The sequence below is a fragment of the Larimichthys crocea genome, chromosome II, assembly GCF_000972845.2.
Source record: "Larimichthys crocea isolate SSNF chromosome II, L_crocea_2.0, whole genome shotgun sequence".
NCBI lineage: Eukaryota > Metazoa > Chordata > Actinopteri > Sciaenidae > Larimichthys > Larimichthys crocea.
This window is the reverse complement of record NC_040012.1, coordinates 1,693,372-1,708,481: the sequence shown is the minus strand read 5'-3', so window position 1 is coordinate 1,708,481 and position 15,110 is coordinate 1,693,372. Positions and strand designations below refer to the sequence as shown.

The 15,110-nt window shown below is 46.6% G+C and overlaps 1 protein-coding gene across 4 annotated transcripts; it reads left to right on the top strand.

Annotated features, from left to right (window-relative positions):
- Positions 1–843: 843 nt before the first annotated feature.
- Positions 844–15,022, top strand: asap1a (ArfGAP with SH3 domain, ankyrin repeat and PH domain 1a). Of its 4 annotated transcripts, XM_027291465.1 has the most exons (29): positions 845–1,183; positions 1,277–1,349; positions 2,662–2,792; positions 2,960–3,034; positions 3,154–3,203; positions 4,397–4,526; positions 4,660–4,745; positions 4,822–4,897; positions 5,219–5,305; positions 5,522–5,530; positions 5,674–5,774; positions 5,883–5,952; positions 6,468–6,555; positions 6,656–6,704; positions 6,815–6,981; positions 7,058–7,191; positions 7,260–7,351; positions 7,434–7,620; positions 9,021–9,106; positions 9,199–9,314; positions 9,494–9,561; positions 9,726–9,833; positions 10,144–10,384; positions 10,643–10,795; positions 10,861–10,927; positions 11,013–11,071; positions 11,202–11,629; positions 11,712–11,834; positions 13,726–15,022. In XM_027291465.1, the coding sequence occupies exons 1-29, from the start codon at positions 1,058–1,060 to the stop codon at positions 13,798–13,800; spliced, it is 3,255 nt and encodes a 1,084-aa protein (XP_027147266.1). In that variant the 5' UTR covers positions 845–1,057; the 3' UTR covers positions 13,801–15,022. The 4 variants fall into 4 exon arrangements, with proteins under 4 accessions (XP_027147257.1, XP_027147251.1, XP_027147263.1 ...); XM_027291456.1 differs by having other exon boundaries at positions 844–1,349; positions 10,643–10,789; XM_027291450.1 differs by having other exon boundaries at positions 844–1,349.
- Positions 15,023–15,110: the final 88 nt, after the last annotated feature.

The following is a 15,110-nucleotide window of genomic DNA, read 5'->3' as shown; positions in this document are numbered from 1 at the left end:
GAGAGCTGCTGCAGCGCAGAGCTGCTACAGAGAGCTGCTGCAGAGCAGCACAGAGCAGCACAAAGCTGCTGCAAAGCTGCTGCAGAGCAGCACAGAGCTGCTGCAGAGCAGCACAGAGCAGCTGCACAGAGCTGCTGCAGAGCAGTGCAGAGCAGCGCAGAGCTGCTACAGAGCAGCGCAGAGCTGCTACAGAGCAGCTGCAGAGCAGCACAGAGCTGCTGCAGAGCAGCACAGAGCAGCTGCAGAGCTGCACAGAGCTGCTACAGAGCAGCACAGAGCAGCTGCAGAGCTGCACAGAGCCAGCCTTCTTTATCAGTTTGTTTAGTTTGTTTGCGTCGCTGGCTCTGATGCTGCAGAGCAGACTGATGATTAAACATTTGCAACATCTCACTGCACACATTAAAAGACAGTCTGCTCTGTGTCCTCCTGTAGACAGCCTCAGTGTTCTCAGGTGAACGCCTGAATGACTGATGAATATTTATTATAATTATTTGAATATACCTAATTAATATTCATGAGAGTGTCGTCACCGTCTTCCCACAATTAGCCTGCGCTGTAACACATGTGCACTCCACCTACATTAGCCAGCTGAGCCTGAAAGAGTATCAAGTTACATGAAGTCACCGGATGTTGTATGGTTTGTCTTTCAAAATAAAGGGCTTATTTCAGCAGCATGGATCTGGATGTCAAAAAGGAAATGATTTAACAATCAAACATGAAGTAAAAGAGTCAGAGCATGAAGTTTAAAGTATATAAAGCATAAGTAAATAAAACATTTTATATTTATAACATTTATTAGAAAGTTTCACAGTGTAATCACGCGCTGTCAGCCTTTATTTTGAAATCCCTGCCAGGATCACGTGGTGCTCGGTATATGACTCGACACAGGTCAGAATGAATCATCAGAGGATGAGAGACACTCAGAGGACATCTCATCCCATCTGACTGCACGCAGCGGGTCCCTGAACGCACCGCGGCTCATCCGCTCCGGGTCCGGGTCTGCTCCGGGTCCGGGTCTTTGTCTCTCTGTCTGTACTGTCTGACCCTGCAGTGAAGGATGCCAGATCGCATCTCAGTCAGTGACTTTCTGTCCGAGACCACCGAGGACTACAACTCCCCGACCACGTCCAGCTTCACCACCCGGCTGCAGAGCTGCAGGAACACCGTCAGCATCCTGGAGGAGGTGGGCTGTCTGTCTGCCTGTCTGTCTGTCTGTCTGTCTGTCACCTGTCTGTCTGTCTGTCACCGGTCTGTCTGTCTGTCTGTCTGTCTCCAGGCTCTGGATCAGGATCGTTCATCTCTCCAGAAAGTGAAGAAGTCGGTTAAATCGATCTACAGCTCAGGACAGGGTAAGATGATGATGATGATGATGAAGATAGTGATGATGAAGATGGTGATGATGATGATGATGATGAAGATGATGGTGATGATGAAGATGGTGATGATGATGATGATGATGAAGATGATGGTGATGATGATGATGGTGATGATGATGATGGTGATGATGATGATGATGAAGATGGTGATGATGATGATGTTGGTGATGATGAAGATGATGATGAAGATGGTGGTGATGGTGATGATGATGATGGTGATGGTGATGAAGATGGTGGTGATGGTGATGATGATGATGATGATGAAGATGGTGGTGATGGTGATGATGATGATGGTGATGATGATGATGATGATGAAGATGGTGGTGATGGTGATGATGATGATGGTGATGATGATGATGATGTGTGATGATGATGATGATGATGATGATGAGAGGATGGTGAGGATGATGATGTGATGATGATGGTGATGATATGAGATTAGTGGATGCTGAGGATGATGGTGATGATGATGATGGTGATGATGGTGATGGTGATGATGAGGATGAGGTGATGAGATGATGATGATGAGATGAAGATGGTGATGAGGATGAATGTTGGTGTTAGTTTTTGTTGATGAAGATGATGATGAAGATGGTGGTGAGGGTGATGAATGATAGGGTGATGGTGGATGAAGAGGGTGTGATGGTGAATGATGAATGAGATGATGAAGATGGTGGTGATGGTTGATGATGATGAAATGGTGATGAATGATGATATGATGAAGCTGGTGGGGATGGTGATGATGATGATGGTGATGAATGATGAAGATAGGTGGTGATGGTGATGATGAATGGAGGTGGTGGTGATGGATGTATGATGATATGAAATGGTGAGGATGATAGGGTGATGATGAGGGGTGATGATGATGAAGATAGTGATATGAGGAGGATGGTTGATGATGGTGATGTGATGATTATGATGATGAGAGGATGATGATGGTGATGAGTGGATGAATGGTGATGGTGAATGATGATGATGATGATGATGGTGATGATGATGGTGATGGTGATGATGGTGATGATGATGATGATGATGATGAAGATGATGATGGTGATGGTGATGATGATGATGATGATGATGGTGATGATGGTGATGATGATGAAGATAGTGATGATGATGATGATGGTGATGATGAAGATGATGATGGTGATGGTGATGATGATGATGATGATGATGATGATGATGGTGATGATGATGACGATGATGATGATGGTGATGAAGATGGTGATGATGATGATGGTGATGATGGTGATGAAGATGATGATGCTGTTTCGTGTTGGAGCAGAGCATGCTGGGAACCAGGAGCTCTTCAGTCAGGCTCTGGACAGACTGGGAGGAAGCAACTCTGAACTGGGATCAGCCTTTATGAAGTTCTCCTGCCTTGTTAAAGAACTCGCTGCTCTGCTCAAGAACCTGGTGAGTGATCCTCCAGTCCATGCACCATCCATCAGACAGCTCTTCAATCATCAGTAATCAATCAATCAATAATCAATCAATCAATAATCAGTAATCAATCATCAGTATTCAATCATCAGTAATCAGTAATCGATCAACAATCAGTAATTGATGTGTTTCCTGTTCAGCTGCAGAGTCTGAGTCATAACGTCGTCTTCACTCTGGACTCGCTGCTGAAAGGAGACCTGAAAGGAGTCAAAGGGGTGACACTTCATTTTCCTCACCACTCACTTTATATAAATATGACTTATTATGAGTATTTAATGTTATGTAATGTATGTAATGTATGTAATGTAATGTTATAACGCTGTTTGTGTGTCAGGATCTGAAGAAGCCGTTCGATAAAGCCTGGAGGGACTATGAGACGAAGCTGTGAGTCTGTTTGACGTGTTCGGGTCACCTGCAGGACCCATGTTCAGTTTGTTTGTTATCGTGCAGTTCACTTAAAACAAAAATAATGACCAGGATCTGAACTGGAGCCCTGAGGAACGCCAACACAACGCTTGCATAAGGTTTCTTAATGTTAATGTTCCTGTTGAATATGATGCCAAACATTATTTATTATTTCTCTGTCAGAGCAGAGCACGACCTCAACGCCACGACTTTAACGAGCTGCAGCCTGACATCATGTTAGCTGTTAGCTAATGTTGGTTAGCATGAGCAGGTTTTCAAAGCCTGGTGGTCTCAGGAGTCTTAGTGGTTTGTTCAGGGTTCATCAATGGTTTGTTCAGGGTTCATCAATGGTTTGTTCAGGGTTCATCAATGGTTTGTTCAGGGTTCATCAATGGTTTGTTCAGGGTTCATCAATGGTTTGTTCAGGGTTCATCAATGGTTTGTTCAGGGTTCATCAATGGTTTGTTCAGGGTTCATCAATGGTTTGTTCAGGGTTCATCAATGGTTTGTTCAGGGTTCATCAATGGTTTGTTCAGGGTTCATCAATGGTTTGTTCAGGGTTCATCAATGGTTTGTTCAGGGTTCATCAATGGTTTGTTCAGGGTTCATCAATGGTTTGTTCAGGGTTCATCAATGGTTTGTTCAGGGTTCATCAATGGTTTGTTCAGGGTTCATCAATGGTTTGTTCAGGGTTCATCAATGGTTTGTTCAGGGTTCATCAATGGTTTGTTCAGGGTTCATCAATGGTTTGTTCAGGGTTCATCAATGGTTTGTTCAGGGTTCATCAATGGTTTGTTCAGGGTTCATCAATGGTTTGTTCAGGGTTCATCAATGGTTTGTTCAGGGTTCATCAATGGTTTGTTCAGGGTTCATCAATGGTTTGTTCAGGGTTCATCAATGGTTTGTTCAGGGTTCATCAATGGTTTGTTCAGGGTTCATCAATGGTTTGTTCAGGGTTCATCAATGGTTTGTTCAGGGTTCATCAATGGTTTGTTCAGGGTTCATCAATGGTTTGTTCAGGGTTCATCAGTGGTTTGTTCAGGGTTCATCAGTGGTTTGTTCAGGGTTCATTAATGGTTTGTTCAGGGTTCATCAGTGGTTTGTTCAGGGTTCATCAATGGTTTCTCAAGGATCTGCAGGTGTCATTGACTCACCTGTTTCGTGTTTTTCAGCACAAAGATCGAGAAGGAGAAAAGAGAACACGCCAAACAACACGGCATGATCCGGACTGAAATCACCGGAGCTGAAGTTGCTGAAGAGATGGAGAAAGAGAGGCGGCTGTTTCAGCTGCACATGTGCGAGGTACCACAGAGTCCTGACAGAACCAGAACCAGCAGCCATTACAGCCAGAACCAGTCCAGATTGACAGTTGTGTGTTTGATTGACAGCTGTGTGTGTGTGTGTGTGTGTGTGTGTGTGTGTCTCCGTCCAACAGTACCTGATCCAGGTGAATGAGATCAAAACGAAGAAGGGTGTGGACCTGCTGCAGAACCTCATCAAGTATTACCATGCTCAGTGCAAGTAAGAGACAGCATGAGCTTTAGATCTCATGCTTTATTTTGAAAGGTCACTGAACTTCCTGTCTTCCTGTTTGCAGTTTTTTCCAGGATGGTTTGAAAACAGCTGACAAGCTGAAGCAGTACTTTGAGAACCTGGCTGCTGACCTGTTCAACGTAAGACATGTTCTCTCACTCTACCTGCTACTCAGGTGAGGCCAGGTGAGGTGACAGCTGAGGCGACAGGTGAGGTGACAGCTGAGGCAGCAGCTGAGGCGACAGGTGAGGTGACAGCTGAGGCGACAGGTGAGGCGACAGGTGATGTGACAGCTGAGGCGACAGGTGAGGTGACAGGTGAGGTAACAGGTGAAGTGATAGGTGACATGACAGCTGAGATTACAGGTGAGGTGACAGGTGGGGTGACAGGTGACATGACAGGTGAGGTGACAGCTGAGATTACAGGTGAGGGAATAGGTTTGACCTCTGCTCTCTCCACAGATCAAGCAGAGTCAGGATGAGGAGAAGAAGCAGCTGACGGCGCTCAGAGATCTCATCAGAAGCTCCTTACACCTGGACCAGAGGGAGGTACCACACCTGGGAGTGCAGGGGCGGGGTTAACAGAGCATGGCGTGAAGCTCTGTGATTGGCTGTTTGTCAGTGGAATGCAGCATTATCTAACACAGTTGTGATCTGATTGGCTGTGATATAAAGGGGTGTGTCCCACCTGTACCTGTCTCACTCATCTTCTGACCTTTGACCTCTCTCTCTGTCTGGCTTGCTCCCTGCTCTCTCCGAATGAAGTCCAGGAGAGTAAGTCATGTATGAGTGTTAACATGTGGAAACGTGTCATGTGTGAGTGTTAACATGTGGAAACGTGTCATGTGTGAGTGTTAACATGTGGAAACGTGTCATGTGTGAGTGTAAACATGTGGAAACGTGTATGTGTCCATCAGGACTCTCAGAGTAAACAGAGCGGGTACAACATGCACCAGCTGCAAGGAAACAAGGAGTTTGGCAGTGAGAAGATGGGATATCTGCTGAAGAAGAGTGACGGGTACGACTGTTACACTCACCTGTACAGGTGGAAACAGGCTTTCTGATTGGTTCATAGTATCTCTACATGTGTTCATTCATAATTTATTCGTCATGTGTGTCCCATCAGGCTGAGGAAGGTCTGGCAGCGAAGGAAGTGCTCAGTGAAGAGCGGCGTTTTCATGATTTCGCATGCTACAGTAAGGACCATATCTTTCCCATCATGCACTGCACCAGACAGGTCATTTGATTGATGAAATATTCCACACTAAAATAAAAACATAAGGTGAATATAAGAATCATCAAGAAACCAAAACAAAGAGAGGATCCACGACGGATCCCTGAGGGACTCCAGACAAACTCCAACTGAAGTTCAACTAAATACCACGTAAATATATAAACATGGAGGACGAGGACGTGGGCAAGGACGAGGACGTGGGCAAAGACGAGGACGAGGATGTGGGCGAGGACGAGGATGTGGACGAGGACATTGGCATCGATCAATAAAAGCCTGAATGAGAACTGAACACAGGAAGCTGCTTCAATGGATGCTGAGTCACATGATTAAATATTCAGCAGCTGTTCTGGTATCAGGTGACAGGAAGTCAGTCCTGACGAAAACCTTTGAGGACATTTGACTGAAGTTAATTAATTATTATTGTTACAGTCTGTCTGTCTGTCTGTCTGTCTGTCTCTCTCTCTCCCTGTCTGTCAGTCTAACAGACAGCCTGTCAGACTGAACCTGCTCACCTGTCAGGTGAAACCCAGTTCAGAGGATAAGAAATGTTTTGACCTCATTTCCCGTAAGTCTCTGACACAAACAATTGATCTGGTTTCACAGTGTAGAACTGTGTCAGCACCCCCTGCTGGACAGACTCATGACTGCTCATTACTTTTCTGCAGATAATCGGACGTATCACTTTCAGGCTGAAGACGAGTCAGAGTTTGTCAGGTGACACCTCCGTCAAATCCTCTTTGATCTGCACACGACCATCCGGTCAACATGTTTTAATGTATGTGTGTGTGTGTATGTGTGTGTGTGTGTGTGTGTGTGTGTTACAGCTGGGTGTCTGTGCTGACCAACAGTAAGGAGGAGGCCCTGAACGTGGCGTTTCAGGGCGGCAGTCAGAGCTCAGGTGTGGAGGAGGAGGAGGAGTTCACGAAGAGCATCATCGACGAGGTGCTGCGGTCGCCAGGCAACGACACTTGCTGTGACTGTGGAGCCACAGGTAGACTCTGGAGATACGTTTTCACTGGACAGGAAGTAACTAAAGCTGTAAAGTAATCGAATACTTGTGTGTTCAGATCCTCGCTGGCTCTCCACAAATCTCGGCGTCCTGACCTGCATCGAGTGTTCAGGGATCCACAGAGAGATGGGAGTCCACGTGTCCCGGATCCAGAGCCTGGACCTGGACAAGCTGGGAACCTCCGAACTGCTGGTAACTCTGTTTACCTGTCTGTCTGTCTGTTTACCTGTCTGTCTGTTTACATCTCTCCATCTCTCCAGCTTGCTAGGAATGTTGGGAACTGTAGTTTCAATGAGATCATGGAGTCCATCCTTCCGTCTGTTTCTGTGAAGCCGACAGCGTTGAGCGGCATGTGAGTGCACAAACGCTGTGGAAATGTTGTACAAACGCTGCGAAAATGTTTACGGATGTCTAATGTTTGAAATCTGCTGCAGGGTTGTGAGGAAGGAGTTCATCAATGCCAAGTACATCGAACACAGGTTCGTCAGGCATACCATCTCCACAGTGACCGGCAGTCTGGATGAGGTGTACGAGGCGGTGCAGTCCAGAGACTTGCTGTCAATCATCCAGCTGTATGCTGAGGGGGTGGAGCTACTGCAGCCCCTTCCTGAACCAGGCAAGGTTGGTTGGACTGTAGACCTGTCGTTGATCTAACTGGACATCAGGCCCGTCAGTCAAGGACGAGACTTGTGCCTGTCCAAAATGTGGGCTGAAGGCCTAGCATAGGTCTGAGAGGAGATTTGAGGAGAAGCTGAAGATTATTGCCACCATATCTACTACTGTGGTCATTTTATCAGTCATTGTAATTGTACAATATGTTTGTGTTGATTTGTCCTGTACACTGACATCCATTGCACGTCTGTCCGTCCTGGGAGAGGGATCCCTCCTCTGTGGCTCTTCCTGAGGTTTCTTCCACCTTTTTTCCCTGTTAAAGGTTTTTGTGGGCAAGTTTTTCCTCACTGGAACCGAGGGTCTAAGGACAGAGGGTGTCACTCCCTGTACAGATTGTAAAGCCTCAGAGGAAAATGGACTTTGTGACTTTGAGCTGTACAAATAAAATTGATTCGATTTGATTTGAAGACTACCTGAGGTTCTAGGTGTCTAATAGGACTCAAAGAGGTTCCCACAGTCTGGCTTGTGATGTGTCCTGAATAGGTTGCAGCGATCCTTGATGTGATTGGAAGGTCCTTCTCTGGTGTGCCAGGTTTGTCCTGGACCTCATGTTTAAACATGTTTTAGACATCCAGAAGTCTTTTCTCAAGAATTTAAAGGGGTGTTATACTGACGCTTCAACCTTCTGGAGAAGGTGTTGTTGGAAATTTCTCTGCTACTGGTGTAGAATAAAATGGAGACTTCTGCTGGCCAACAATGTTTTTATTTTCTTTGCAAAGAAAAGGTCAGTCAACACGCAAGTGGTCAAAGATGAAGAAAGACCCTGAGCATGGGGAGACCTAAACATTTATACCTGAGGAACGCCCCCTAGGGTATGTTTCACATCCCTTTGTCAGTTGCAGGTATCGGTGCCGACGCCGTTGTGTGTGTACCTGGGGTATCTTGCAGGATGTTGTATTTAGGTGCAGGTTAAGTTGAGTCTAGACATTGTAATTTAAAACACAAAGGAACCTGGTATCTTGTGGAAAGGGGGATGTTGGGCATCTCAAGTGGCTGAAAACAAAGAAATTGAAATTACCATTACAATGTCACAGTCCATGACACCTTCTGGTGTGATGAAGGGATCCTTTGGGGATTTGTCTGATTGAGATATAGCTCAGTAGTCTTTGAGTCTTTGTGTTTCTGAAGACATTTCAGAACTGTTGATGGAGGTCAGGGGGAATTCAGGGACTGACGTGGTTCTGGCGTGTCCTTTAGGAGGTTTTTGTGGTACTAAAGAGGGTACCTTCACTGGGCACTTCTTGAGGAAGTGGGGAGGTCTTTGAGGGGGTTTCAAGGTCTCTTTGGATCATACAGCCTTGATGAAGGTCTGAGAGTTTTTGTTATATTGACATTAATTTACTCAACAGGAAGCAGGAGAGACGGCATTACATTATTGTGTTCGGACAGCTGATCACTCCTCTCTCCACCTGGTCGACTTCCTGGTCCAAAACTGGTACGAAACTCTGATAATGAACCTGATCATGTTGTTTCCAGCCTTCAGACCTGCTCTAACTATCCAGCATCAATGTGTCCGTCTGTCTGCAGTGGAAACCTGGATAGACAGACTGACAGAGGAAACACAGCTCTGCATTACTGCTGTCTGTACAACAAACCACAGTGTGTGAAGCTGCTGCTGAGAGGAAAACCAGACATCCACATCAGTAAGAACAAACAGTGCTGAACCACACTCCACACCAGTGCCCATCACATTCAGTCAATCTAAGGAAAGAGTGGGTGTCGTGGACTTGGTTAGCCCAGTTTAGCACAAAGACTGGACGCAGGGGGAAATGTTAGCCTAGCTTCATCATTGTGTTATTACAAACTGCTTGTGTCTTCTCAGCCAATCAGAGTGGAGAGACAGTGCTGGACATCGCCCGCAGACTGAAGAACTCCCAATGTGAAGAACCGGTACGAACCAATCAACAACATATCGATATCTGGTTTTACTGTGACCACAGGTGATACCTTTTAGTAACAGACAGTGTCTCCTGTGACGCAGGTGAGCACAGCAATGTGGTGTACTGTAAGCTTCATCTATTACAACTACAAGACAAAGATTTTCTGTTTCCCAGCTGGTGGAGGCAGTGTCCGGCAGGTTTAACCCTCACGTTCACGTTGAATATGAATGGAACCTCAGACTGGACGAACTGGACGAGAGCGACGACGAACTGGATGAAAAGGTAACACTGGGGGTGTTGAATAGCTCAGCTGGTAGAGCATCCACCCCATGTACAAAGGCTGAGCAGTGGCCCAGGGTTCAAATCCGACTGGCGGCCCTTTGCTGCATGTCGTTCCCCATCTCTCTCTCTCCACACTCCTGTCACTCTTCAGCTGTCTCTGTCAAAAATAAAGCTTGAAAAACTCTTTAAAAAATCTTTTAAAAAAAAGAAATGAATCACTGGATGAATCGGTCTTTGTGTGACAGTGTTCATGACCTCCACCCTCCTCTTCTTATGTCATGCCATGTTACCTGTCTGTCTCCTCCTGCAGCCCAGCCCGGTGAAGAAGGAGCGTTCACTCCAGCCTCAGAGTTTCTGTCGATCCTCCAATGTTTCCTCTCGGGAGAAGCTCTCTGTGCCAGTCTCCTCTTTGGTTCCTCCTCACAGGGACAAGCAACGTCTCTCTTACAGAGCGTTCGCCAACCCTGTCTACAGTACCTCCTCCGACAACCCTCCATCCCCAGGGCCCGACACCTCAACACCTTTACTGGCTGCCAGCAGCCAGGAGAAAGGTAAGAGGACCCTGTCATAGACAAGTTCATCTCATAGGTCCAGAGGTTTCTGAAGGTTTTAGGGATTTTAAAAGTTACCCAAGGTTGCTGACGGTTTCTTCAGTTGAAGGATTCCAGATGTTTTGAAGGTGGTCCATATGTTCTTTAAAAAATGATCCCCTGATTTTAGTCCACCTCATTGTTGATTAAAGAACAGTGTAATGCTATGTGACGATGCATGAAATACATCACTACATCACTGATTGGTTCCTCCTTTAGGCCCCATCGCCCCACCCACCTCCCTGCCCCTCACATCTCAGGTCAGTGGAGGAGGAGGAAGCTCCACCCTGAAGAAGAAACCACCTCCACCTGGACACAAACGCGCCCTGTCAGACCCGCCCAGCCCGGTCCTGCAGGGACCGTCAGGTAAAGGTAAGTCTGTGGCACCTTGGCGAAACTATCAAAAATTTGGTGTAAATCTAACTGTCCTCACACAGGAAGTGAGCTGACCTCCCCACCTGGAACCAGGACCAACAGGTTCGAGGACCTCCAGCAGCAGCAGAGGTATCTCCACAGCTCAGGTTAAACAGTTCAAAGTATCACAAATATTAAAAAGTACAAACTGACTTTGAACTCTCCTGACCTCCAGTACGACCTCCAGTAAGTCCACCCTGGGACCCAGAGTCCTTCCTAAACTACCTCAGAAAGGTGAGACAATGACAGCTTCTGATTAACTCAGACAGGAAGTCATGTGTTAATACGTCTGATGTAATGCTTACCTGTGTCTGTCCTCTGGACACCTGCTCACTTCTGTCTTCTTCTTGTCTTTGTGTCTCAGTGGCTTTAAGGAAGATCGACACCATCCACCTCCCCTCTGTGGACAAGCCCAGCCAACCTCCAGACCTCCTCCACAAACCTCCCCCCTCACCCTCACCCTCCCAGAAGTCTCCCCCCTTCATTGATGCCTCCCCTAAACCCCCCCTCACCCCAGTGGACTCCACCCAGAGAGCCCCATTGGCTGAGAAGCCTCAGCTGTCTGACCTCCCCCCAAAACCCCTCCTCAGATACCTCCCACCCAAACCACCACCCAGTGGCAGGCCTAGTCCCTCTGCTGTTGCTACAGAGACGCAGGGATGCAACATGGTGGCAGAGAGCTCATCTGTCCTGCAGGGGGAGCTGTCACCTCGACCGGCAACTGAAGATGTTGATATGTCGGCGCCTGGTGCCATGGAGCCGCCGGTTCCTCTGCCACGTAAAATCAACTCTGTGAGTCAGATTCAGGTTTCACAGATTAAAGACACAGAAGAGAAAACAGACTCTTCATTGTTCCCTTTTCTTCATTCTCCAGGTGAAGAACAAAGTCCGACGGGTGAAAACCACCTACGACTGTCAGGCCGACAATGATGACGAACTGACCTTCGCAGAGGGAGAAGTCATCATCGTCACTGGAGAGGAGGACCAGGAGTGGTGGGTAGGTAACACTGAGCTTCATCTTCACAGATAAAGAATACAGCCCTGTTCAGGGCAGAACCTTCAGACGCAGATGTTCTAAGTCTGTAAGGCCTCCTTCTTCGCCGAGGTCCACCTGCAGCTTCTCAGGTAGCAGCCCTGACAGGTAAAGATGAAAGCAGGCTTTGACCCACTCTGATTCACCAACAGGACTAAGGGGTTCATCTAGAGGTGTGAGTCACTGACCTCACTACATGTTTAGGTTTACCAGGTCTGTCCAACTAGGGATGGGCGATATATCGAATATACTCGATATATCGCGGCTTGTTCTACGTGAGATGTATGAAATGACTATATCGCGACCATCGAGTACTTGTCACGTAAATGTTTTAAGCCGTCGGCATTTAATTCTCGGAGTTTTACCTGTGTCACTCCTGGTGCTGCTCACAGCACGCAGCACACTGCCCCGCCCACCCAGAAAAATCCCCTGCGCGCATGCGTACTGTTTGTATCAGGTGAGGAGAGAAGTGAAGAGCCCGAGCGAGTTAATTGAAGATGGAGACGGACGACTTGGTTCTGAAGAAAATCAACTGCGGTCACGCCAGCCGTCTCTCGTTTTCGCGTGGTCACGTCAGCTGCTCCAATATTTTCAAGTGCGCCCTTATTGCCGACTTTATGGCAAAAACTTTGAGAAAACTGGGAAAGTCAGCGCTAGCTTACTGCAGCGTGTGGACACTTCCGGTTTTCAAAATAAGACGTGGGTGTTAAATTTATTAAAGGTTTATTTATAAAATATGAAGAATGGTTAAAATTTGATTTAAAAAAGTGTGTCTCATAAGCCAAGTATGATCCTGCACTGCTTCAGTGCTCATATGTACATTATGAAATATATTAAAAATTCATAAAAAATATGACAAGTGTTAAAATGCTATAAAAAGAGGTGTGTCTCATACAGCAAGTGTAAATCTACTGTTCTACATTGATTCTGAGCAATTACAATGCTATCAAGGTAATAATGACATTATTATTTATTAGAAATAAACAATACAAAACAACAACAACAAAAATATCGAGATATATATCGTGTATCGCGATATAGCTTAAAAATATCGAGATATTGGTTACAGGCCATATCGTGCAGCCCTATGTCCAACACCACCTTTGACACTCTTACAAGGCCAGTCTATGACTAGCACAGAAGTCCAACAATGAAGCAGGTTCAAACCAGCCTCCATCACCTCCACATAAGCTTTAAGGTGCCCCTAAAGAACTTTAGAGTTCCTAGGCGTTATCCCGTCCAGGACACCAGGCGGCTCCAAGAAGACCCTTCAGACTTGTGTTCGGTGCTTTAGCACAAACAGTCAGAGTCTTCTCGTTGCCGAGGGCGAACATAGCACATAGTGGGTTCACCTGAGGCTGGCGATTCCAGCCCCTCTCTGGAGTTCGGTTCCAGACCCGGTACTATACAGAGAGATGAGCTCAACTGTATCTGTACAGGTCCACCTCCAGTACCAGCTCTGGTTCTTTTTTGCCAGACAGGCGATTTATGAGGTCCTGTTCCTGCCTGCCATTCAGGCAGGGCCGGTTTTAGCTATGGGCAATGTGGGCGACCGCCCAGGGCGCAGTCTCCGTGAGGGCGAGCGCTATATCGCTCATCAAGTTACCGGAGCGGGCGCCTCCCGAGGGGGGGGAGAGAGAGAGGATCACTTGGTTGGCAAGGTGGAGGGGGGCGCGCGGGATAGACTGATCCCAGGCGGCAATCTACGTGAGGGCGCACGAGTGGGCGCGGGGGGTTGTTCGCCCAGGGCGCAAATGTAATGCATTGAGCTTCTCTCCCAGGTCTGCCCCAGAGAAGGAATCCTGAGGTACCTGTGATGTTCAGGTGATGTGGTCTATTGTCTTGTCGTTTTCAGATCGGACACATCGAGGGACAGCCAGAGAGGAGAGGCGTCTTCCCCATGTCCTTCGTTCACAACCTCAGTGATTGACAACCACTGAGACCAGCGAGAGGCTATCGCCCAGTAGCACAAGTCCCGCCCACCCACTAAGGTCACACAGGTGACAGTGGGCGGAGTCAGTCAGTCAGTGAGTCACCAGCTGCTGACCAATGAGAACTTAAGCCTCATTAATGATCATCGCTGTAAATACATTTTATTATTTAAAAAATTACCATAGCAACCTAGCATGCAGATCATAGCAACAAAGTCTACAGAGAAGGAGAGGTCACACAGGTGAGAGGTCACACAGGTGAGAGGTCACACAGGTGAGAGGACCACGCTGCCCTCTGCTGGCTGAGCAGTTCATCACAGCATACAAATAGCACAAATATATGAAAAGAAACACAACACCGTGAACGAGTGACCCACCAGAACCAGAACATGGTCTACCTTCACCTGGTCCCGGTTCTCAGTGTGACTTTTCCTTCTCATCTGACTCCTTAGACACTCAACTGTATTTACTATATGTACATGTAGAAAACATGTGTGTGCACCCTGTAGTCTACCTGTACACACCTGTACATGCCTGTACATGCCTATACACACCTGTACACACCTGTACATGCCTGTACATGCCTATACACACCTGTACACACCTGTACATGCCTATACACACCTGTACACACCTGTACACACCTGTACATGCCTGTACATGCCTGTTACCTGTGTGTTTCCTTTCAGCTCAGTTTAGAAACTTCTGTTTTAGTTTAATCCTCAAAGACTACAATTCCCAGAGAGCACTGCTGTCAGAATCATCCAATCAGAGAGTGTTACCTGTCGGCTGTAATTTAATCTAACAGGAAGTGATCTGTTCAGTCATCTCATATTTGTTAGCCACAGTTAGCTCATGTTAGCTTGGTTAGCTTGAAGCTCAAACAGCAGATGTTATTAAAGTTAGACACGCTAAGTTAGCCACTTAGCATAGCATAGCGTTCTTTCATGTCAGCGTAGCTAACAACAAGCGCTAACATTTAGCATGCTCAGCCATTCATTACTATGAAACTAGCTCGACTGCTAACTAAAACTTAGTATGTTTCCTGTTTCCTGTCTGTGTACAGATGTTTGATGACTCATCACTTTGACGTTTAATAAATAAAATATTTATTGCTGACTCATTCTGGTTAGCATGGTGGCTAACCAACACGAGGCACTGAGCTAACTAAGTAAAGAAACATTTTACTGTGAAAAACAAACAATAAATCCTCTGAATGAACTCTTTGTTCTGTCTGTTTCACCCGGACATGGTTAGCCTAGCTTAGCATAAAGTAAGATGAAGCAAGGGAAAGTGTTAGCCTAGCTTA